Source organism: Brachycentrus maculatus, unplaced genomic scaffold (assembly GCF_059751285.1).
Source record: "Brachycentrus maculatus isolate JH-2025_06_01 unplaced genomic scaffold, ASM5975128v1 h1tg001048l, whole genome shotgun sequence".
In the NCBI taxonomy this organism is placed as follows: Eukaryota; Metazoa; Arthropoda; class Insecta; order Trichoptera; family Brachycentridae; genus Brachycentrus; species Brachycentrus maculatus.
Genome location: NW_028281756.1, coordinates 144,857 through 170,229, shown reverse-complemented (window position 1 = coordinate 170,229; position 25,373 = coordinate 144,857). Strand labels below are relative to the sequence as shown.

The following is a 25,373-nucleotide window of genomic DNA, read 5'->3' as shown; positions in this document are numbered from 1 at the left end:
TTGAGTGTGTCCAAATACTTGTTCACAAAATCTGGATTATCTCCAATTACAGGAGTTATTTTCATATTATTTTTTGAAATCTCATCAAAGATGAAGAAGAATATGGAAGTCTCTAGTGAAGTTCTAGTGATTCATGAACAAGGTTTCTAAATTGGTTCATATATATAGAACTTCCAAGAATTTGAGTAGTGTGGTTGTCAATAATGGGTAGAATTGGTGAATGTTACACGTGTGTAAAGTGATCACTTAAACCAGCCTATGACGGTCGTAAGCCCCGTAAATGCCCAGACTTCCATATTCTTCTTCATCTTTGATGAGATTTCAAAAAATAATATGAAAATAACTCCTGTAATTGGAGATAATCCAGATTTTGTGAACAAGTATTTGGACACACTCAAAATGTTGTAAAGTTTTATTTATATATACGACTAGTTTCGAAAGCATACAGATGTTTTCATCTTCTGGTGAAAATTAAAACTAAAAGTTAGTTTTAATTTTCACTAGAAGATGAAAACATCTGTATGTTTTCGAAACTAGTCGTTTATATAAATAAAATAGAAGTGGTATATTCGAGTGTTTAATTTAAAAAAAAAATTACAACATTTTGAGTGTGTATAAATACTTGTTCACAAAATCTGGATTATCTCCAATTACGGGAGTTGTTTTCATTTTATTTTTTGACATCTCTATGACGGTCGTCAGCCCCGTAAATGCTCAGATTTCCATATTTTTCTTCATCTTTGATGAGATGTCAAAAAATAATATGAACATAAATATTTACTCATAAATTATTATATTTGGAAAAGGAAAATTGGAACGTCGATGTTATAGCATTTTATGAGAAAATGTGTATATTACTTTGAATTCAGTCAGATCTTTTCGAATAGAAAAATATTATACAGTTATGATAATACCGTTTTGTTGTACGATATCTTTTCAGGTAAAATAAAATCGGATTGAATTCTTTTGGAATAACAAGGGTGGGATTATTGTAAACGTTTTGCGGCAGCCTTCTTTTCATTTTGATAAGTGGCGTAGAAATCATAATAGATATTTGGCAGGTACAGGAAGATATCGAAGCTCTATATCAATTTCCGCGGAAGTGACGTCGACAAAAGGTTTTGTTGAAAAAATACTCTCTAGGCTACTTCAATGGCAATAATACTATATTCAAACTTTATTTTTAAGGCGAGAGAATCGACAGCTTGCAACTTATTTTTTGAAAACCGGTAACATTTATCCTGATTGAATTTTTTCCATAAAACATCGATTTCTAACGATTTCAACGATTTTTTTTGTATTATTTGTATATATCCACTCACCGAGATTTTTTTGTCCACCGGTTTTAAGACGTGCCCGTCTCTTCGTCAGGACAATTATAACAACACTATGCAAAAAATATTACACGTCGCTTCCATAGCACTACTCACATACTTATAATGGTTTTAAAGTAATATTAATATTATTATAAAAAAATGTAAAAAAAAAACTAAATAAAAGTAAAAATTACTAACCATAATGTAAATGCTTTAAATTTTAATAATATAGAGAAAAAAGTAAGCCGTTTTATAGTAAATACTGTATACGGTATTGATTTTTTTAAATTTGAAAGTAAGGAGTTAAAAAGAATGATAAAAATATTTTTTTAATAAATATTCATACAAACAAAAAAACTCGGGTATGTACTGTAAAAAAATTACACGAACAACAATTGTGGCTTCTCAGCCGTCAGCCGGTTGCATGCTGAATTGTATTTTGTGCTTAACCACTTTTATTCACTTATTGAATGCTTAACCACTTTTATTTAACTTTTTTCCAATCAGTTTCGACAAGCATCTTGTCATCTCCAGGGATGGACTATTTCTGGAAAATATTTATAAGACAAATATTTATGTTTTTATTATTTAAAAAAATATTTTAATTTAATACCTTTTCTTTTAACCTAAGCGGCTCATACTTAGAAATAGGTATCAAATTGTTGTGGAGTGGGTTCGAGCCGAGAAACTACAACTCAGGGGTCCGCAACACTAACCACGGGACCACAACCCGACACGATTTACATTTAACATGTTTTTTTTCTTCCTTTTTATCATTATGTCGTTGATGTTATGTAACTTCAACTTTCAACGTTCCAAGGACCCATCTCTAAAATTTAGAATTAGCTTCACATACGGTGTTTGAAAATGATGCAGAATGCATAGAGACACGTGTCGCAGCAGATTTTAAGAAATAGTAGTATTTACTAAGTAAAACTATAATTAATGATGGATTTGTAACATGCTGCGGACAACTGTGATACGTCAGCGTTCCATAATTGACACCGAAAATAATTTAAAATTGAAAATTGAAACAGGTTTTTAGATACCATTTTATCCATGGTGTATATTATGTATAAGGGTCAGTCGAGTTGTATGTTTGGCTGTGAGATATTAGTGGGAACTTCTCCGCATTTGTCTTTGTGGTGGGAAAAGTATGGGAAACTCATCAAGAGAAGGGGAATTGTAATTTCCTCTGCAATGCAATGCTAGACCTTCTATTCCAAGTCTAAATGGAATTTTATAGGATGGAAAATTCATCATTTAGACGTACATCAAAGACTCTTAGTACATTGATCAAAGAAAACACTTGTTTTTTACCACTCGAGTTTTATTATAGACTACATGTTTCAGAAGTTAAACTTCCATCATTCAGGTCTGTATAATAACTATAGTTATTATACAGACCTGAATGATGGAAGTTTAACTTCTGAAACATGTAGTCTATAATAAAACTCAAGTGGTAAAAAACAAGTGTTTTCTTTAATCATTGTAACATGTCTTACCACAAAGTTAATACCGAAACAATAAATAAAACTCTTAGTACATGGTTACAATTTTTATTTTCTTTTATTTTTCTCCGTCTTTTCCAAAAAATTACTAACTTATGTATGAAAACAAGGTTAAAAGTAAGTAAAAGAAGGAAGAAAGTAGACTGAATGCAGTCGAAAGGCAATCTCTCAGAATAATGTGTGACAAAACAATATGTCACAGGTTTTGACTTTGATATGAATTTCAAATTTATTTGATTCTCAAAATTTTAAATTAACCCAGATTTGTGAACAAGGAATTGGGTTCACCCAAGATTCTGTGAGTATGAAAGGTGTTCGAAGAATAATAATATCATTATCGATATAATAATGTATATATATATATATATATATATATATATATATATATATATATATATATATATATATATATATATATATATATATATTTATATATATACACAAATATATATATATATATATATATATATATATATATATATATATATATATATATATATATATATATATATATATATATATATATATATATATATATATATATATATATATATATATATATATATATATATATATATATATATATATATATATATATATATAAAGACGACACGTTAAGCCCATTTATCTTGAAATGTCATTTCTGAAGCTGAAATAAATAGCCCGAAGCTCGGGGTGCGATAAATGACGAATGCGGAAGGGATACGTGACAAAGCCTACAGAGTAAGTTCCCGTTTTAACTAAAAATCATTGCTACATTATATGGCGTGTTTATAAATGATTTATGGCACGTCCTCTTTAACACGACCCTTTCTTGGGTTACTGATTGGATCTAAACTTGGGGCGGGGAAGAGATTGGCAGAGAAGTGGAGAGAAATCTCTCGGAAAATTGGATTTGGTCCTTGGTGCACTAAAAGAAACTAATACAACATTACTTCGATCGTCTCTCCTAAGAATTCTATCTTTCATTTCATTCGACAGAAAGTTATCAACTTTCCGTCAATTCGCTTAGTCGAAAATAATTATTTCAACTACCTGTATGTAAAGCAAAAAATCGTTGATTTAATTAACGCAATTTCTAGCACAGGTGCGTGTGTTTGAAATTCGTAGTAATTATAACTTTAAATATAATGAAAAAAATAGTATTATTTGATATTTATTATATTTAAGTTTTGTACCAAAATTTCTTGGTAGAACTGCATTTTATAGAATAAAATAACAACCATATAGTTTTTCCCAAATTTATTTTATTGGACCACTAAAAAATTCAACAAAAAAGACAACATAATTTTTATTAGATTTATGTTTTGTACTGACATTTCTTGGTGAAACTGTATTTTATATAAGAAAATAATAATAATAAAACAAAAATATTTGACCAATTACCAGATTTCATCGTTACCGACATCATCAGGCTGATGAGGTCTAGACAAAATTCTATGTTAAATACACAAAAAATTAATTTTTATGTTAGAAAAAAATGGTAAATGACATTATATTTTATATTTATTTTGTGAGAAAAAAAAATATATAGTTTTCAACCCCTGCTTTATACACAACAGTATTTACAATGATAATAGTAAATTTTGATATTTTTTATAAAGCGCATAGAATTTTGATATTTTTATTTTATAAAGCGCAAAAATGTATAAATTACCTAGAATTTTGTCTAGCCTCCCACTTGTCTGATGATCAAAACCGATCATTGGTCAAATAAAATAAATGTGGAAAAAAAAAGAAAGTCGTTATTTTACTATTTTATTTAATTAAGGCTTTATAAGTTATTTAGAAAAATATCGTTTACAAATAAAAATTAAAAAAATCCCTGAGTTACTGATATTTTTTACGAGGGTTACAAAGACATGACTGACAGTTAGAACAGTGGTAGTCATTCGGTAGAAGCTGCTGTTTTTTACAATTTCCACCGTAAAGCACATATACATTTCACGCTTGTAAAGTATTTAGAGATGACGTAATTAAGTCGCTAAATGGCCTATTTGTTACGATCTAGTGAAATCGACTCACTTATCGTGTTTGGGTGGAAAACGCATAATTGCCTTAATGTTCCTCGCTAGCTTTATAAATACGTTGGTATCTCAACAAAGTTTAGCAAGTAATTATATCTTTCGTTATGTTGTATCACGCAAGAAACCTTTATTTGTTGTTTTATTGAATAACTAGCTGTACCCGGCCACGCTTTGTTGTAGCTCAGTCAAATGAAAGAAAATAGAAAGCACACATCGCTCACTCCTTTCAAGAACGTCATAAATAAAAAAAACTTGATTTTTCAGGAGAACGTTTTTAAAGTTTGAAATATAATACAATGTATTAAAAATAAATATCAAGCTACTTATTGAACCTTTTACTGTGCAACATATCTTTTAGGTAATACCTGAATGTTTTTTCTCCATTTGAAAAATATTCAGTATATTTAGAAAAGTAAATAAACAATACCTTTTCTTCAAAATGCAAAAACAACACTTTCTGTCCTGTAGCGGGTAAATATTAAGATAAAAATATGCCTGTTTTGCTGGGATATAGTACATTTGGGCATTCCGAAAACATGCACAACTGAATATTGACGATTTTTTATTAATGGCGTTGTTGAAAGGAGTCAGCGATATGTACAGCGTACTTAATCATTGTCATGGAGATCAATGGCTTTTTCAATATCTCAATAAAATTTTCTTTGGCTTGAGCTTTGATCTTTATCTTCCTCTTGAAAGGAGTGAGCGACATCTCTTATGTGTATCATTTGACAATGAACATTTTTCTCTTTGGTCCATATTTTGATTTATCCTCTTACCTCCGCCGGTAAAAAATTAAAAATGTTCGGAACTATATAATAATAATAATAAAACCCTTATCCGTACCCCAATGGTCCATAGGGCACTGTGCCATATTAACGCAGTGTTATCTTGATCGTTTACACATGAAGGAAGGGTGATCAGCCCTCCGCTTCAGGTACCAGTCCATGGTAATATTGAATAAATATTACAGTGAAAAAATCACTTTTATTTATTTTACCCCCCTTGGGAATCGAACCCGGGACCTCCAGAACGGTAGCCGAGCGAGTGTCGGAACTATTGTGTGAAGTTTTTTTTAATTTGGTATTAATATTTTTATTAATTAATTTGCAATCTCTTTGTAGTAATATTAAAGTAACCATACGTCTTGTTTTTAGTTAGTCTGAACAACATATTATTTTTTTAATTTATATTATTTATTTCTCTTATTTTCTTTCTCAACATTCCTCTTCTTTTTATTAATACATAAAAACTGCGAAAAAAAATCTTGTTTTCTTGAATAAACATACTTTTACGTAAAAATTGGTAGATGTCCCGTTTTAAGGACAAAAATAAATGGCCACGTTAGGTAATATCCATTTATTTTTTATTTTATTTTATTTAGTAAATACTTCTTCTTCTTAAAATTTATTATATTAAGTGTTTCGATGTACTCCGAATCATTTAAAAAAATCGTTTACTGTGTTTGAAAATGATACGGAATTTATCGAAACATGTGTCATAATAGATTTTAAGAAATTGTGGTATTTACCAAGTAAAAATTAAATTGAAAATCCATATTAATTGTTCACTCTTGGGACTATCAATCTGAGAGAGATTGATTTTATTTTAAGGGTAAATATTTTTACAATATAAAAACCTATTAATTTTCAAAATATTTTGATAAAATAAGGATATTTCTAGAAATAATGCTTCAAGTATACGGAATTATTAATGAATATGAATTATGTTGAATTTTCGAGTCATTAGGTGCTCAGTCAAATCGAAAACATTATCCTTCACAGAATTCAAACCAAAAACAGGAATTTAATTTAAAGCAATAAAAATTTATCAATTAAAATTTTAGCGAAAGTGTAATACCGATTTACGAATAAGATTTATTTAATCAAATATAGGGATTTGTTCAAAAGTGAAAATTCTTAATTTAAATATTTGAAAACATCTATCCATCCGCTTTAATGTTATTTGTGTAATGCAAAAGAAATCATTCGAAAATTTCTAATTTATTAGAGGCTGGAATTTGTATTTTTTTGTATTTATTTTGTTAAAATTGTTTGTTAAGGGTTGTGAAAGATTATCAGTAAAATGTTGCTGGTTTTATTTTAATGACTTTGGTTGTGTATTATTTTTTGACATCTCATCAAAGATGAAGAAGAATATGGAAGTCTGGGCATTTACGGGGCTGACGACCGTCATCGGCTGGTTTAAGTGATCACTTTACACACGTGTAACATTCACCAATTCTACCCATTATTGACAACCACACTACTCTAATTCTTGGAAGTTCTTTATATATGAACCAATTTAGAAACCTTGTTCTTGAATCACTAGAACTTCACTAGAGACATCTATTGGTGAGATGTAAAGAAGCTTTTTACTAAGCAGAAATTCTTATATTAGTATGTGAGGTCCAAATCCTGGATTATAATCACACACATGAGAAACGCCAGAAAATACCATTTTCATTTTTATTATTTAAGCTTATAATTTGACCAGATAATTTATTTACAACATTTTGAGTGTGTCCAAATACTTGTTCACAAAATCTGGATTATCTCCAATTACAGGAGTTATTTTCATATTATTCTATAATATGAAAATAACTCCTGTAATTGGAGATAATCCGGATTTTGTGAACAAGTATTTGGACACACTCAAAATGTTGTAGACTTTGGTTTATTCTATATATAAGTATACTAGGTAGCTCCAAGCGAGTGACTGCTTTTGAGGAGAGACTTATCTAGAATGCCGTTGGTCAGACTATCCGGGTATATATACGATTGCGGGATGTTGTCACCAATGTGCCACCAACAAATCTTCATTCCTTACAAATAATCAATAGTTCAACTTTTTATTACATTAACTTATATCAGCAGCACACCCTTACATTTTTGTTGTTTTTTTTTATCGACTTGTCATCCATAAATGATGGCAATTTTGAACTGATTCCTTCAATTTATTTATTATATTTTCCATGAACTTATATTTTATTAAAAAAGTGTTTTTAGAGAAAAAAATCATCGTCGGACGCCGATTCCGAAATCCTCTATTCGAAAATGTTAAACCGCAGTATTGCCAAAGTAAACAGATTTTCCTCCTTTCATTAATTGATTCGTCAGTCACTTTGTGATAAAATCTATCCATTTTTAATGCATCGAAACGCGCGTCACAGTAGATTTAGAAATAGTGGTATTAACTCAGTAAAACTGAAATTAAAAATATTTTCATATTTTTCACAGTCAGTAGTAAACCAACAAATATTATAATAAGAATAAACTTATAAATTCATTTAATTAAAAAAATATTCCTTTTATTAAATTCTTATTAAAGTTGGGAGTGAAAAAAAGGTACCTACTTATTGTATTTATCTATCCGAATTGAGATAATACAGGAATATTTCAATTATAATTTAGTTCGTATATTGTACAAAGCCTAATATAAGTAAATAAGAAATAAATGTAAAGCTCTCTCGAGACCAAATAATGTGGAAGAAATGGCGTTATATAAATTATTATATATATAATAATAATAAACAATAGTCCCCGTAAGAAAAAAAAAAATAAAACCCTTATCCGCACCCCAATGGTGCATAGGGCACTGCGTTATACAAACGCAGTGTTATCTTGATCGTTTACATATGAAGGAAAGGTGATCAGCCCTCCGCTTCAGGTACCAGTCCAGGGTAGTATTGAATAAATATTACAGTGAAAAAATCACTTATATTTATTTTACCCCCCTTGGAGATCGAACCCGGGACCTCTAGAACGGTAGCCGAGCGTGCTGACCATTACACTACGGAGGCGGAAAAATATTAAGAAGTAAGACGTAAGAAAAAAAAAGATTAAAAATATTGGCTTTGATTTTTTTCTTCATTTCGACACTCTTATTAATGACCCTTTTAACGTCTCAAAAATGATATTTATCTTTAGCACCACATGTTTTATATATAAATGTGACAATTCTGTTCACTTTATCCCTGACTATTTCATAACTTCTGGACAATTCTGGATAATGAATTATCCCTTCTTCCCGAATGATACGACATTTGTTAAAACTTAGACAATTATAAGCCATTAACAGAAGCCATTAAGGCATTCTTCCGAACATTATTTAATTTAACGCCACACCGTCAGAAACAAACTATTGCTAAGATAGTACGCCCATTAATATTACTCTACGATTGTATCAATTTGGCTACATTTTTTCAAAGAATAATTTATGCGAGCAATAGTTTTTAGGTACTTATATAGAATAAATAATATTTTATTAAAATTGAACACTTGAATAATCCACTTTATCTAGTTTTATTTTTATTTACGACTAGTTTCGAAAACGACAATTGTTTTCATCTTCTGGTACAAATTAAAACTAACGAACAAAAATATATTTAGGTGTATATATAGGTTAATAAATATAGGTAGGGGGGTTAAGGAACAACGTTTTTTGTAAAAGGAAACATTGATGGTGACGTATTTTGAAACAGTAAATTATTAATTATTGTTTATCTGAATTTAAATTTTTATGTATTTCTAAATTTTCTAAATTATTCATGACTTGACCTTTATTATTATTATTATTTTGAATTATTTTGCTCAACATATAAATACATACAACGTATACATACACTCGCATTAAAACGTTGGTTATAAGCATTATTTTTTTGAATCTCAACATAGATGAAGAAGAATATGGAAGTCTTGTCATTTATAGAGTTTACGACCGTCATAGACTGACTTTAAGTGATCACTTTACTCATGTGTAAAATGTTGAGATGAAAAAAGAATATGAAAAATTACTCCTTTAATTAAAGATAATCCAGATCTGTGAACAAGTATTAGGACACACTGAAAATGTTGGTAACAGGTGTGTTACTAATTATTATTTTTTTAATTATAAAAGAATAAATTAATTGATGACTCAAAATTGCTAGTATGATGAAATCTTCCTATTTTTCTAAATAAACTTACCATCACGCCACTTTTCCGCAGGGCCAGGCAGAAAAAATAGAATGGCATACCAATCTGTATTGCAAACAATCTTTGCCTCTTCTACATTCATGCATCTCCTCATACCATACATCTTCTTACCCTTATCCACACTTGATGGTGCAAAGGCAACTGTATCGTATTGACGCAATGTTATCTTGATCGTGACTTACATGAAGGCAAGGTGATCACTCCTGTGCTTCAGCGACCAGTCCAGAGTAATATCAAAAAAAAATTGAAGTGTAAAATCACTTATATTTATTTTTAACCCCCCCCCCCCTGCGAACCGAACCTGGGACCTCCAGCACGGTAGCTAAACACGCTAACCATTACACCACGAAGGCGGACGAAATCATACTATACCATACATACACGACGAGTATTTTAACTTCTGCTCTGACCACTTTGAAGTATCTGAAATACTTGATCATAAAAATTTCCTTTAAAGATTTCTTCCGTATTTTTTTTGCCTTTTTCATAATTTTTCTATCCCTGTTAAATTTAGTAAGATGAAGAATAATTGACTGCAGACAAGTTCAAAGGAGTAAAAAGCAACGTCAGAGAATTTCAAGAACATCTGTAATTCTTGAACTAGTCATTTTTACATTGCTCAGTGGTCTTATGAGAGCGTTTTTTTTATATTTCAGGCTTTCCATAATATAAATTAAATATTATACTTAAAAAAACTATTAATAAATGATATCCGAAAATTCTTTTCTTGTAGAATATGCCCCAATGAAAAAAACCTATTGTTCGTTGAGTGTAAAAACAGATTAAAGAAGATTGAATGACGAGATAATGATTTCATTTATGGAAAAGAAAAACAATTATTTTTTTAACGCTTAGCACCGTAGACGTAAATATTTTTCTTGGAAATATATCCACTGGAGTTCAAATACATTTAGAAATTTGAGTAGTGTTATTTGTAATTAACAGGTAGAATGGTATATGTTACACGTATATAAAGTGATCACTTAAAGCGGTATTTAGAAGGTCATAAGGCCTGCAAATTACAAATCTTCTTTAGTCTTCTTTATTTATATTAAAAAATCGAAAAAAATCTATTTCACTTGTAAGTGGAGCAGAGTGCAGTATTTGTGAAAAAAAAGTCAAAATAACACACTTTCGTTGAAGAAAAGTAAGAAAAAAAGGAAAATAGAAAAGCAAGTGCTCCAAATACTGATTTTATATATTTCTTATATTAATTTCTAATTAATTTGTTATATAAATTTCTCTTCTTTTTTCGTTAAATATATCACGTTCTGTTGTGTTTTAGGTAATTTTAAAATAAAATAATTGTGTTTATAAAACTGTGCGGAAAAACCTATAAATCTTAATACTTCTTTGTAACCGTTGATTGGGTCAAGTTTTTATATTCCTATTTAAAATAAAAACTTTGTACGAGAATGATAAAAGCTTTATACGAGAATACAACTTAATATCGTTTCACTAATTTCTTTAAATTTTCAAAGGCTAAAGTAGTTTGTGAGCTCTTTTCTGCGAGGCTTATTATTTTACAATTTTCATTCAACGTTTTTCAGGTTTTAACGATTTATTTTGACTATGGATAACACGTCTGCAAGCTGCCTGCGACAGATTACCGAATAATAGTACCAGCACGAATCACATGAAAACATTTCGTCGCATTTTTTCTTCCATAAATCACCATTTTCCACCCCAAATGGCATCAATTATGACGAGATTTCCTTCACTCGCTATTAGGGTAATATACTGAATGCTTCAAAATTCATAGACAAAAAAACATTAATTCGTTCACTCCTTTCAACAACGTCGTAAATCTAAAACTTGATTTTTCAGGAGATCATTTCTAAAATTTGAAAATATAATAAAATATATTAAAAATAAATATCAATCAACTTATTGAACTTTTTACTATGCAACAGATCTTTTTAGGTAAAACCTGAATGTTTTTTCTTCATTTGAAAAATATTTAGTATATTTAAAAAAATAATTAAACGAAACCTTTTCTTCGAAACGCAGAAACAACACTTGCTGTCTTGTAGAGGGTAAATATTACGTTGAAAATATGCCACTTTTGCTGGGATATAGTACATTTTCTGGGCATTCCAAAAACATTCACAATTGAAAATTGTCGATTTTCGATTTATGACGTTGTTGAACTGCCAACATGGTGACTAACGCATTAGCTAGACTTAAGAATAAAAGATATTCACACTGATGGTAAATGTACATAGTACTCATATGAAAATACTTGGAAAAATCCAAACTTTGGTATAAAATACAATAAAACGTCCAATTTGTTTTGTTTGACGTTAAATTTGATTTGTTAAACCTCCAATTTGGTTTGTAAGGCTTCCAATTTGGTTTGTGAAACGTTAAATTTGAAGTGTAAAACTTGTATATATCCACATATATATGCATATCAGCAAGCACAAAAAAAAACATATCAACAACATCAAAAATAAACATAATGAAAATGAAATAAACACACCATTCGTAAGTAAAGAGAGAAGGGTAAAATAAATATGCAAATAAAATTCCATAATGCGATGCTTATCTCTTAAATGGCCAGCAAATGGTTGTTAACCCTTCCAGATATATTAATATTCCAATTGTATTATCATTAGTATTTTATTGATACCCGTAATTAACAAACACGTTTTAATAGAAAATTAATTTTTAATCCCTTTTACATCCAAGTATTGGCACACCCATGTATTGTGCAACAAAAAAACCTCAAGTCAATAACCTTGACTTTCAGACAGAGCACTTTCAGAAACTTTCAGCGGTGATAACACCGATCAGTACAAATGTCAGGCTAATTTCTTCATCGCGTGCTGCATTTTTCATGAAAATTTATTCGGTTTTCTTCGAAAAAGGCGAACTTTCGCATCAAACTGACTAAAATATGTAAATATAACAACGATACTTCTTTACGCTTCAAATTTATACTGATTAGAATAATACCACTGAATTTTTAACTGCAATTTAATAAGAGTCAAATAAGTAAAAAAAAACCCGCCATTATTATATAATATTTCAAGAACTTACTGTTGTTTTCCATTTTATTTCATATGACAAAAACAACATTGTTATAAAATAACTACTTAGTGATAAAAAAACAACTACACGTATTTAGTTTTTTCCACATATCGCTCACTCCTTTCAAGAACGTCATAAATCAAAAAACTTGATTTTTCAGGAGAACGTTTTTAAAGTTCAAACATAAAATACAATGTATTAAAAATAAATATCAAGCTACTTATTTACCTTTTTACTGTGCAATAGATCTTTTGAGGTAAAACCTGAATATTTTTTCTCCATTTGAAAAATATTTAGCATATTTAAAAAAATAATTAAACAATACCTTTTCTTCAAAATGCAAAAATAACACTTTCTGCCCTGTAGCGGGTAAATATTAAGTTAAAAATATGCTGCTTTTGCTGGGATATAGTACATTTTCTGGGCATTACAAAAACATGCACAACTCAAAATTGACGATTTTTGATTTATGACGTTCTTGAAAGGAGTGAGCGATATATTTTATAAGACCAGTGATGGGGTTCCGTCGTCACCGACATTATCAGACTAGTATGATAAATCATCAGTCTAATGATGTCGGTAACGACAAAAACCGGTCAATGGTCAAAAAAAAAATTGTGTGAAAAAAAATTTAAAATTTAATTTTATTTTATTATGTTAAATGCAGTTCCACGTATTAATGTCCGTACAAAACTTAAATCAGGAGTTAGTCTTAAAAAAAAGTTTGCTTCTAAAATCATCCATTGGTTTAGATAAAATTATGCTACTGTACCATAATTTTATCCAAAGGTCAGCATGTAATCGTAATTATGTGTATTTGAATTCAAATTTTTGATATATTTTGATTTAAAAACAAACTTTCAAAGCTAAGTGCTTAAAAGCCTAATTTGGACGTATTTTACCCTAAAATAATAATACTTTTAATCTTATTTTTTTATTTTAATAAAATCAAATTTAAAATGCTTTATTATTTAAAAGCCAAAAGACGTATGCTGTATGTTATGAAAAACATAAAATACATAAATGTCAAGCTGACTGACAATATAGAAGAATAAGTTTGTTCAAAAAAACTTTTATGCTATCTAGCTCATCACGTTTTAGTTCTAGAATGTTCTCCCCATACATTCTCCTGTACCAATTCATGTAGATATGTTCTCATGTTGATATGTACTATTCTTCCGTTGTTCGGGCTTCCTTATACACAAATACCTCACAGAAGAGTTGGATGTAATCAAGATTGCACGAATAGGATCTGTAATGCAGTTAGGTAAAGTTAGATTAGAAAGTTCAATTCCTGTCGGTTCAAAGATATACATAAATAAAAATAGTATTTGTGGATTTGGAATTGATTTATGGAAAACACAATGAATCAAAATATAAAAAAAAATAGATTTATATTATCCACTGACACTTCGTGATGGAATTGCATTTTTAATTTATTATTAGATTAAAACCAATATTTTTAGCTTTTCCACTTTTTTATTTGACCAGCGACCGGGTTTCGTCGTTACCGACATCACCAGTCTGATGATGTCGGTAACGACGAAACCCGGTCGCTGGTCAAATAAAAAAGTGGAAAAGCTAAAAATATTGGTTTTAATCTAATAATAAATTAAAAATAAAAAAAAACACAACATTTTGAGTGTGTCCAAATACTTGTTCACAAAATCTGGATTATCTCCAATTACAGGAGTTATTTTCACATTATTTTTTTGACATCTCATCAAAGATGAAGAAGAATATGGAAGTCTAGGCATTTACGGGGCCGACGACCGTCATAGGCTGGTTTAAGTGATCACTTTACTCACGTGTAACATTCACCAATTCTACCCATTATTGACAACCACACTACTCAAATTCTTGGAAGTTCTATATATATGAACTAATTTAGAAACCTTGTTCTTGAATCACTAGAACTTCACTAGAGACATCTATTGGTGAGATGTAAAGAAGCTTTTTACTAAGCAGAAACTCTTATATTAGTATGTGAGATCCGAATCCTGGATTATAATCACACACATACGTGTGTAAAGTGATCACTTAAACCAGCCTATGACGGTCGTCAGCCCCGTAAATGCCCAGACTTCCATATTCTTCTTCATCTTTGATGAGATGTCAAAAAATAATGTAAAAAAAACACAATGATGAAAAATTATACATGGAAAAATCCTGCGATGAAGATTTACATAACTTGTGTCTTCGAGATAAGAAACGCCAGGATAAGATAAATATGCGAGAAAGATCACCAAAGAGATGGATCGATAGCTGGGAGGCTAACCCCTCTTAAAAACAGGACGCAAGGTCTACACCCAGAAAAAGAAGAAGAAGACAATGATTCAAATGCAAAAAAAAAAGTTTGTAAACTACCACTTTCTTAACTAACTAACTAACTAACTAACTAACCATCACGCCGCTTCCCCGCAGGGGTAGGCAGAGAGAATCGAACGCCACACCACTCTGTCTTTGCAAACATTCTTTGCCTCTTCTACATTCATGCATCTCCTCATACATACCCGACGATTTTTACGACTCCTGACCCGGCCTCTTTCAAGTATTTGACATACCTGATTGTGCCAAGTTTTCCTCGGTCGTCCACTATCTTCAGTTTATTTATGTAAACACGACTATTTTCGAGAATCACATATATTTTATTTGTATGTGTGTGTGTGTAAAAAAAAGTAACGAGCTAACGATCACCCCACTTCTCCGCAAGGGTAGGCAGAAAAAATATATTGCCACACCAATCTGTCTAATAATCTTTACCTCTTTTTTTTTTAAATGTCTCTTAATTTTAAAATACATTTTTACTTATTAATTTTTTTACAAAAATGTTAATAAAATTAGTATATAACCACTCACCGAGATTTTTACGTCTACCGGTTTCGAGACGTACCCGTCTCTTCGTCAGGACAATCACTAACACAGCATGCAAACAATACTACCCTTCACCACCATAGGTATTATTGGTAGGTAGTATTGTTTGCATGCTGTGTTAGTGATTGTCCTGACGAAGAGACGGGTACGTCTCGAAACCGGTAGACGTAAAAATCTCGGTGAGTGGTTATATACTAATTTTATTAACATTTTTGTAAAAAAATTAATAAGTAAAAATGACTAACCACAAAGTAAATGCTTTAAATATTAATAATATTGAGAATATTAAAATACATTGTTCAAAAACAATTATGTCATTTTCTCAATAACAATTAAAAAGGCAATAAAAAAGTTTCCATCACTCCTGCCTTTAACATTAAAAAATAAAATCGTAACATCGTCTCCATTACACTTCATAAACTTTTTTAATCAAGAAATAAACGCGTTATCTTAGCTAAAAAAGGGCTAGTACAGAGTCCAAATGAATATTAACTTTTTTTCTTTTATTTTTCACGAAAATCGCTTTCCCTTGTCACATTACGCTTCACGCTTCGACTGTCGCAAAACTCACTTCTGTTTCGAATTGTGACCACTTTTAAGAAGAGAGTCGAATTTCATAAAAAACATGCTTTATATGAAAAAAACATAAACCGGACTATGGTTTTGTGGTTAGTGTCGCAGTCTAATCTAAGCCAAAGTTTCCGGGTTCGAGAACACAACGAGTATACCATAACTTGATTTCTATTTTAATACGTAATGATCAAGATAACACTGCGTTTATATGATGCATTGCCCGATGCATCATCGGGTGTGGATGAGGGTTTGAAGAAGAAGTCGAAGTATTTAATAGAACAAAAATACTACCGAAAAATGGGTTGCAATTATGTAGTAGAGTATATAATATATATATATATATATATATATATATATATATATATATATATATATATTATATATTATATATTATATATATATATATATATATATATATATATATATATATATATATATATATATATATATATATATATATATTATATATATATATATATATATATATATATATATATATATATATATATATATATATATATATATATATATATATATATATATATATATATATATATGTATATATATATATATCTATATATATATATATATATATATATATATATATATATATATATATATTATATATATATATATATATATATATATATATATATATATATATATATATATATATATATATATATATATATATATATATATATATATATATATATATATATATATATATATACATACATACATAAACTGTCTTTCTAGTATAGTAGCTATAGTGCTGGATTTCCAGGGGAGGTTCATTTAATATGGATATTTTTTCATGTACTCAACGTACCAGATAACAATGCTTCTTTTTTTCTTATGGGTTCGGATAATTCTTACGAATATATGTATTTATATCTACATATATAAACACATACTAGTAAATGTTTTTAAATCGTTAAAATATAGGAAAAAGCATATTATTTTTAAAAAATCCTCTATTGTTATTGAACGTAGTTATAGGCAGTTAAATTAACCTTAAACTGTACTAAAATGATTAGGGAAACACTTGTTTTTATACCACTTGAGTTTATAATGACTACTAGAAACTAAACTTCCATCGTCAGGTCTGAATAATAACTAAAATATAAAATTAAAAAAAAAGTGTTTTCTTTATCATTTTAACATGTCTTGCCACAAAGGAATGCCGAAACAATAAATAAAATACAATTGTGCTACTTTTCTGAAAAACCTAGATACTAATTTAAATGTTGATATAAATAGGCTCTCCCCTTAGCTTGTCTCTCTGGAATACGTTAAGCGCGGCGAGACGCTCCATCATTTGTGTAAACTTTCTTGTACTGCAAATGGGGTGAATCAAATCTTCAGCGGCAAAAAATAAATAATTATAACAATATACATAGACTTCTCGGTGTCTTTTACCCTGGAATCTACACAAATCTAAATTTACTAGACTTCTTAAATAAGAAGAAGAAAAACGTGTGTATAAAAGTCTGGGTATAAACTGAGCTTACAATCATAGACTGGTTTAAGTGATCAGTTTGTACTCGTGTAACATTCACCATTCATGACTAGGTATCAAGGAGGTAGTATTATGATTAATAAGGGAAGAATATTACATACACTTCATGAAGGTCTCCGCTAAATAAAAAACTTCATTCAATCATAGATGTTGTGGAGAGAGAATTCATGTGCGAAAGAATATGTCATTAAAAAGATTTTTTAAAATTATATTTTATTTCTGTTAATATCTATTTTATTCTTGCCAGTGCCCTTTATTATTACCTTAAGATAATGTATACCTAAACTGACCATTTACCATGACGTCCGCCTCCGTAGTGTAATGGTCAGCACGCTCGGCTACCGTTCTGGAGGTCCTGGGTTGGATTTCCAGGGGGGGTAAAATAAATATAAGTGATTTTTCCGCTGTAATATTTATTTAATATTACCCTGGACTGGTACCTGAAGCGGAGGGGTGTTGACCTTACCTTCATGTGTAAAAAACGATCAAGATCACACTGCGTTTATATGAAGCAGTGCCCTATGCACCATTTGTTGAGGATAAGGGTTTTTATTTATTTTATTATAAGCTGACCATTTATTTTTGTCCACAAAACGGGACATAAACCAATTTTTACGTAATAGTATGTATATTCAAGAAAACACGTATTTTTTCAAAGTTTTATGTATAAATAAAAAGAACAGGAATGTTGATGAAGAAAAAAAGAGGAACAAATAATAGAAATATGATTTTTTTATGTTTTATTATTTATATAAAGTGTCGGCGGTCTTTATATAAATTAGTTAGTCTTTGCACATGACTCACTAGCCACCCGCTGTGGCCATATGCACCGAAATCAAGCTAGGATTTGTTCAGCAAAGTTATATGAAATGGCTATACTAAAAGCTATCGTCGATTTTTTTAATTTTTTTTTTTTAATTGTTACCGTGCGTTGCTCTTTTTTCCCGAGTTTCTGCTTAATAAAGAAGCCCTTTATTGAGCAGAAACTCTAATATTAGTATGTGAGGTCCGAATCCTTTACATCTCACCAATAGATGTCTCTAGTGAAGTTCTAGATATTCAAGAACAAGGTTTCTAAATTGGTTCATATATATAGAACTTTAGATATAGAACTTTTTTTTATAACAAGAATTTAAGTATTGTGGTTGTCAATAATGGGTAGAATTGGTGAATGTTACACGTGTGTAAAGTGATCACTTAAACCAGCCTATGACGGTCGTCAGCCCCATAATTGCCCAGACTTTCATATTCTTCTTCATCTTCGATGAGATGTCAAAAAATAATATTAAAAATACTCCTGTAATTGGAGATAATCCAGATTTAGTGAACAAGTATTTGGACACACTCAAAATGTTGTTTAGATTAACATTTAGGATTTAGTTTTTGGTAGGGGAATGTAATTTATTATGAGTATTTAATGTTTAAGAATTTAAAAAACCCTGATGATGACAAGGTTTTTGTTGAAACCGGTAGGTGAAAGTGTACTAATAATAAAAACGTGGTTAAAACAAAGTTGTTTTGTTTTATAAAGTTTATAAAAAACCAATATTACTCTTTTCTCTAAAAAAATCACCCTTACACAAATATCGTTAAACATTTGCTATTCTGCCAAAGATTATATATTCATTTTTATTTATTGATTTGGCGTTTAATTTGTAGAACTCCATTTTAATTTATGTATTAATTTTCATTCATTCAATAACATTCGTTCGATAATGCCCTAACAAGGCGAAATAATTGTCACATTATAAATTTTTATGTGTGTGTTTTTTTTAAATAAAATACAACTTAGTAGACTCAAAAAATCTGTGTTTGATTTAAAATTAAAACATAAATTAAATATTGATTTTCTTTAGTTTTCCAAGTAATATTATTTTTTGACATCTCATCAAAGATGAAGAAGAATATGGAAGTCTGGGCATTTACGGGGCTGATGACCGTCATAGGCCGGTTTAAGTGATCACTTTACACACGTGTAACATTCACCAATTCTACCCATTATTGACAACCACACTACTCAAATTCTTGGAAGTATTTTATATATGAACCAATTTAGAAACCTTGTTCTTGAATCACTAGAACTTCACTATAGACATCTATTGGTGAGATGTAAAGAAGCTTTTTTATAAAGCAGAAACTCTTATATTAGTATGTGAGATCCGAATCCTGGATTATATTCACACACATGAGAAACGCCAGAAAATACCATTTTCATTTTTATTATTAAGCTTATAATTTGGGAAGACAATTTATTTACAACATTTTGAGTGTGTCCAAATACTTGTTCACATATTCTTCTTCATCTTTGAGGAGATGTCAAAAAATAATATGAAAATAACTCTTGTAATTGGAGATAATCCAGATTTTGTGAACAAGTATTTGGACACACTCAAAATGTTGTTTCCAAGTAATAATTAAAATATTTTTAACCTTCTGCAACCTAAATCCTGAATCGTCATTTATTACTGTTTGTTTTAGATTCAATCACAAGATGTCAATGTCAATATTCAAACTAAATAACTAGAGACCATGCAAATATTTGTGTTGCCGAATTTGAACCATGCCTTTTGATCATTCGCAATTATTTGCTTACGAATCAACATTGACTATTGTTTTGTACAAAGGCTCAAAATCCTTTGGATGTATCATGCTTAGCGACTAAAATTTTCTTGTAATTTGTTTCAGGCCTGCCAAACGATATTAGCGTCTATTGGCACCAGTACCCCTACAGTTTGGGAATAGGATTTTGCAAATTAAGGGCTCTCCTCTCAGAAGCGTAAGTGATATGTTTTAATAATATTTTATTCAATTTATTATATTTTCCTAACGACTATTTTAAAAAGTAGGCACTTAATGTCATTTATTTTCTTTATGAAAGGTTCCTTCAATTTTTGTCATTATTTATTTATTCATTCTTTTGACAAATTATATACCATAACCCCATTTTTGTGAGAAATCATCTCAAAGAATTTACGGTGATGTATACATTTAAAAACGACAAATAAATAATTGCTTTTCACCACAATGTTCAAAATGAAAAAAATATTGATTTAAAAATTATAGATTGTACTAAACAAAAATGTCATATTGTATTTTATGTAACAGGCAGTTTTTCGATGAATTAGATTTCTATTTCTGATATCGATTAATGATGGAAAATATTTTTGAAATCCATATTTTCGATAGATTTTAATAATTTTATACTATAAATGTTATACCGATATTTCGTTGTAATTACGAAAAAAAAACTCAAAGAACTTTATAAATATACTATTTAAAGACTTTATAATTGAAAAATAAACAAAATAACTCCCTCGTACCGCATAAATATATATGTTCCTTGTAATATGTATTTTTTCAAATGTATAACATGATACTAACTAAAAAAAACTAAAAAAAGTCCCTCTCCAAGCACAAGAGCTATCTCTCTCTTGGTTGTATTAAGTAGAAATGTAAATAAATTGTTAAAAAAAATGAAACGATATGAAATACTGTTAAAAAAAGTAGTGAAATTTTTAGACATACAGAGTATATTACATATTTTTAAAAAATGCGTTTAACTGATGACGTTAACGTGGCTTATGCATCCATTTTAGCCATGTATTTGATAACGTATGGCGAAAATACGATGCCAACGTGATGTAACGTAAGCGGTTAGTGATGCATTGACAAAATAGGACAAAAATGTGGCATAAGTTGTAGTTGAAGTATCAATTAAAAAATGCAGTAGTAAAATAATAAATAATAAAATAATAAATATAGTCGTATACTTATCGCACTTTTGTTTCAGGAAATGATGAGAAATTAATTTAATACTCCTGAAGGTTCGATCCCTAAAACATACGTTTTACATGAAACCATACCTTACTTCCGCATCCTTTTTGTTTCTTCCAGGATAATATAACCGGGTCATTTTAAACGTTATCATTAATCCTGGAAGATGTACTAGGAACCCGCTATATTAAATTGAAACGTGCACTGTTTCAGAAATGAAAATTATTAATGAAGCGTATTCATTTTAATGCCGGGTATATGAGAGATGGGTTTTCTAGCTGTCGTTAGGAATATATAATTAAAGGAAGGTTTGCTTACAATGTTCATTTTCCTAAAGACACACGCCTAATTTTACCTAGAAGGTCAACTATCCGTACCTAAGAGGTACGGATAGGTTACCTATACAAAATTTTAAATAATATTTTAGACTGTTTTTATTGAAAATGATAAATATTTATGCCCCAACCGGTTCACGAGAAACCGTCAAATATTTTATTTTAATAACAGCCGGACTGTCTGGATTCTATACTCCTATACACCGAATGCAAAACGTCGGCAATGATATCGCGGACCATATTAATATCTGGAATATGTCACTTCCTAACTATTAAGCGATAATAATTTAATATTTCAGGCTAATGCATAATATGTTCATCCTTGTTTAGATAATTACTTTTTGAAACAATAATAAACGTAAAAAGAGAAAACATTATTTTATCATATAGTATACAACATGTTATATATAATGCACAAACTAGCTACGATCGTTAAAAAGGATTAAAAAAAAATAGAATATTCTCCTTATGATTCATCGTTTACTTTGTGTAATATCACTTAGAAACACATTTTAATGACAAAATAGAAATATAATAAATATTATTTACTTTTTTAGGAATAAAGTATAAATAATTTGGGGGTAGAAAAGCTTTAAATGACACAAGGCTCTCGTGAATAAATCAGATTTTTATATGTTTTTTTTCCTTACAGATTAACTGTTTTATACTTCCTTTTTAGACAGGCGTCGTTGGGGTGTGATGTTAAAAAAAATACTATCACTAAAATGTCAATTAGGTTGTCGGAACAGTAGATGTTGGAAAGGGAACATGTTCGAAGGGTGAAAGTGGATTAAATTGGTTTTGTATCGTAGGAAAAAGTTTAACAGACGTAATGTCAATTTGGGTTTAAATTTATTTCGCTTTAAAAATGTGTTATACAAGTGTGTTATTGAAAAAAATTAAACAATAAAACTAAGAGTACGGATTTTCTTTTTCTGCTTGAATTAATTCAGCAGTCACATTGTTGTAATATCAATTAAATTTTAATTTATAATTACATGTTAATTACTACTTTTTCTTAAAATCTATGTGACATATCGCTCACTCCTTTCAAGAACGTCATAAATATTTTTTTTTTAAATTTTCAGTTATCCATATTTTCAGAATGCCCAGAAAATGTACTATATCCTAGAAAAAGAGGCATGTTTTAAACTTAATATTTACCCGCTACAGGGCAGAAAGTGTTGTTTTTGCATTTTGATGAAAAGGTATTATTTAATTATTTTTTTTAAATATACTAAATATTTTTCAAATGGAGAAAAAACTTTCAGGTTTTACCTAAAAAGATCTGTTGCATAGTAAAAAGCTCAGTAAGTGGCTTGATATTTATTTTTTATACATTTTATTATATTTTTCAACTTTAAAAACGTTCTCCTGAAAAATCAAGTTTTTTGATTTTTCTTGAAAGGAGTGAGCGATATGTTTCGATGTATTCCGCATCAAAGCGCAAAATCAATGAATCGTAAATCGCGTAAGCCATGGTTTCCAGAATTACTCTCACAGTAGACAAGAAAAATCATCTTAGTAAAGAACACATATCACAATTAACATACTTTATGAAAACTTGAATAAAATTCGAAGATCAAAAACACAGAATCACATCAAACAAAAACACATACATATATACCTCTTTTGGTCGTGCTTACCAATTTAATACTAAAAATATTTTTAAATTTCAGTTACTCTTTTTTCTAAAGTATTAGGAATGTTAGTATATATAATATTTTACAAAATTTTTAAAAATTGCCTTTTCAAATAATTTTATAAATAAGAACCGTAGAATGTATTATTGGCACGGGAAAACCCAGTATGTTTACAATATTGGAAATAGTAATTCGTTATCGTATGTATGATGAATACTTAATTAAAAACTATTATGTAAATAATAAAAAATAATATTATTTTTTGATATCTCATCAAAGATGATGAAGAATATGGAGTCTGGGCATTTACGGGGCTGACGATCGTCTAAGGCTGGTTTAAGTAATCACTTTACACACGTGTAACATTCGCCAATTCTACCCCTTATTGACAACCACACTACTCAAATTCTTGGAATTCTATTGAAGTTCTAGTGATTCAAGAACAAGGTTTCTAAATTGGTTCATATATATAACATAATGTGCAAGAGTTCCTAGAGAATGTTAGGATAAGGAAAGATTTTTTAAAATTAGAAACTCATTCATTTGTATGTAAGGTCTGAATGTCAAAAAAATGTAAAGAAATAACTCCTAATTGGAGATAATCCAGATTTGTATTTGGACTCACTCAAAATGTTGCAAATAAATAAAGCTTCATTTCCTTTTTCTAGGTCTTCCTACGTGTCTGTGCTGACCATAGTGGCCTTCTCTACCGAGCGTTATCTCGCCATATGTCACCCGCTGCATCTCTACACCATGTCGGGCCTTCAGAGACCCGTTAGGATCATCGCAGCGCTGTGGATAGTCTCGCTGGCGTGCGCTATGCCATTCTTCTTGCACACGACCATCAACTATCTGGACTATCCACCAAGTAAGACCCACGAGTATTAATATTAAAGCGATTTTTTTTTTCCGAATTGAGAATCCATACAATATATATATATATATATATATATATATATATATATATATATATATATATATATATATATATATATATATATATATATATATATATATATATATATATATATATATATATATATATATATATATATATATATATATATATATATATATATATATATATATATATATATATATATATATATATATATATATATATATATATATATATATATATATATATATATATATATATATATGTATATATGTATATTTTTATTTTTTATTTATTTATTTAGAAACTTAACAAAACATTAACAAACATACATTTACAATAATGAATTACAAATAAAACGGTAATTTCAACATTCCAATTACAAAATATCACAAATGTTTATTGAGTTAAAAGTAAACAGCAATAATAAAATAGACAGACTTAATTTAGAGCTTATGTAAAAATAATAACACATAAAACAGAAAACATACGCAACAGATACGTAGCTATTCATATATTGATACGTAGTATCAATATATTGATATGTATCATCAATATATAAATATCTCCATGTGAACAAACCCAGCGCTATAAATAAAAATTGGATATACTTAAAGTATTGTCGTTTTTCATATATTATATCGGACATTAGATTCTTCACCCTACGATTGAAATATCAATTTTAAAGGTGTTTCAACTTGCTATGAGACATGACACATCAATCCTCCATTTTTTAAATGAAAGATGTCCAATGCTAAAATGCAGTCAATCTCTTCAATTGAAGCATACATTAAACTTTCCGCGAGAAATGTGGTCATCAATCATGAGTGACATTCAGTACATAAAATGATCACTTAAACAAGTAAATGACAGCTCGTAGGCCCTCCAAAT

The 25,373-nt window shown here is 29.2% G+C and overlaps 1 protein-coding gene across 1 annotated transcript in view; it reads left to right on the top strand.

Moving 5' to 3' along the window:
* The window catches only part of LOC148299619 (neuropeptides capa receptor-like), a 107,124-nt gene that overhangs the window by 43,215 nt on the left and 38,536 nt on the right, over positions 1–25,373 (top strand). The window contains exons 2-3 of the mRNA XM_088275882.1: positions 20,518–20,608; positions 24,253–24,452. Of these exons, the coding sequence (XP_088132008.1) occupies positions 20,518–20,608; positions 24,253–24,452 (291 nt within the window). The remainder of the gene's footprint in view (positions 1–20,517; positions 20,609–24,252; positions 24,453–25,373) is intronic.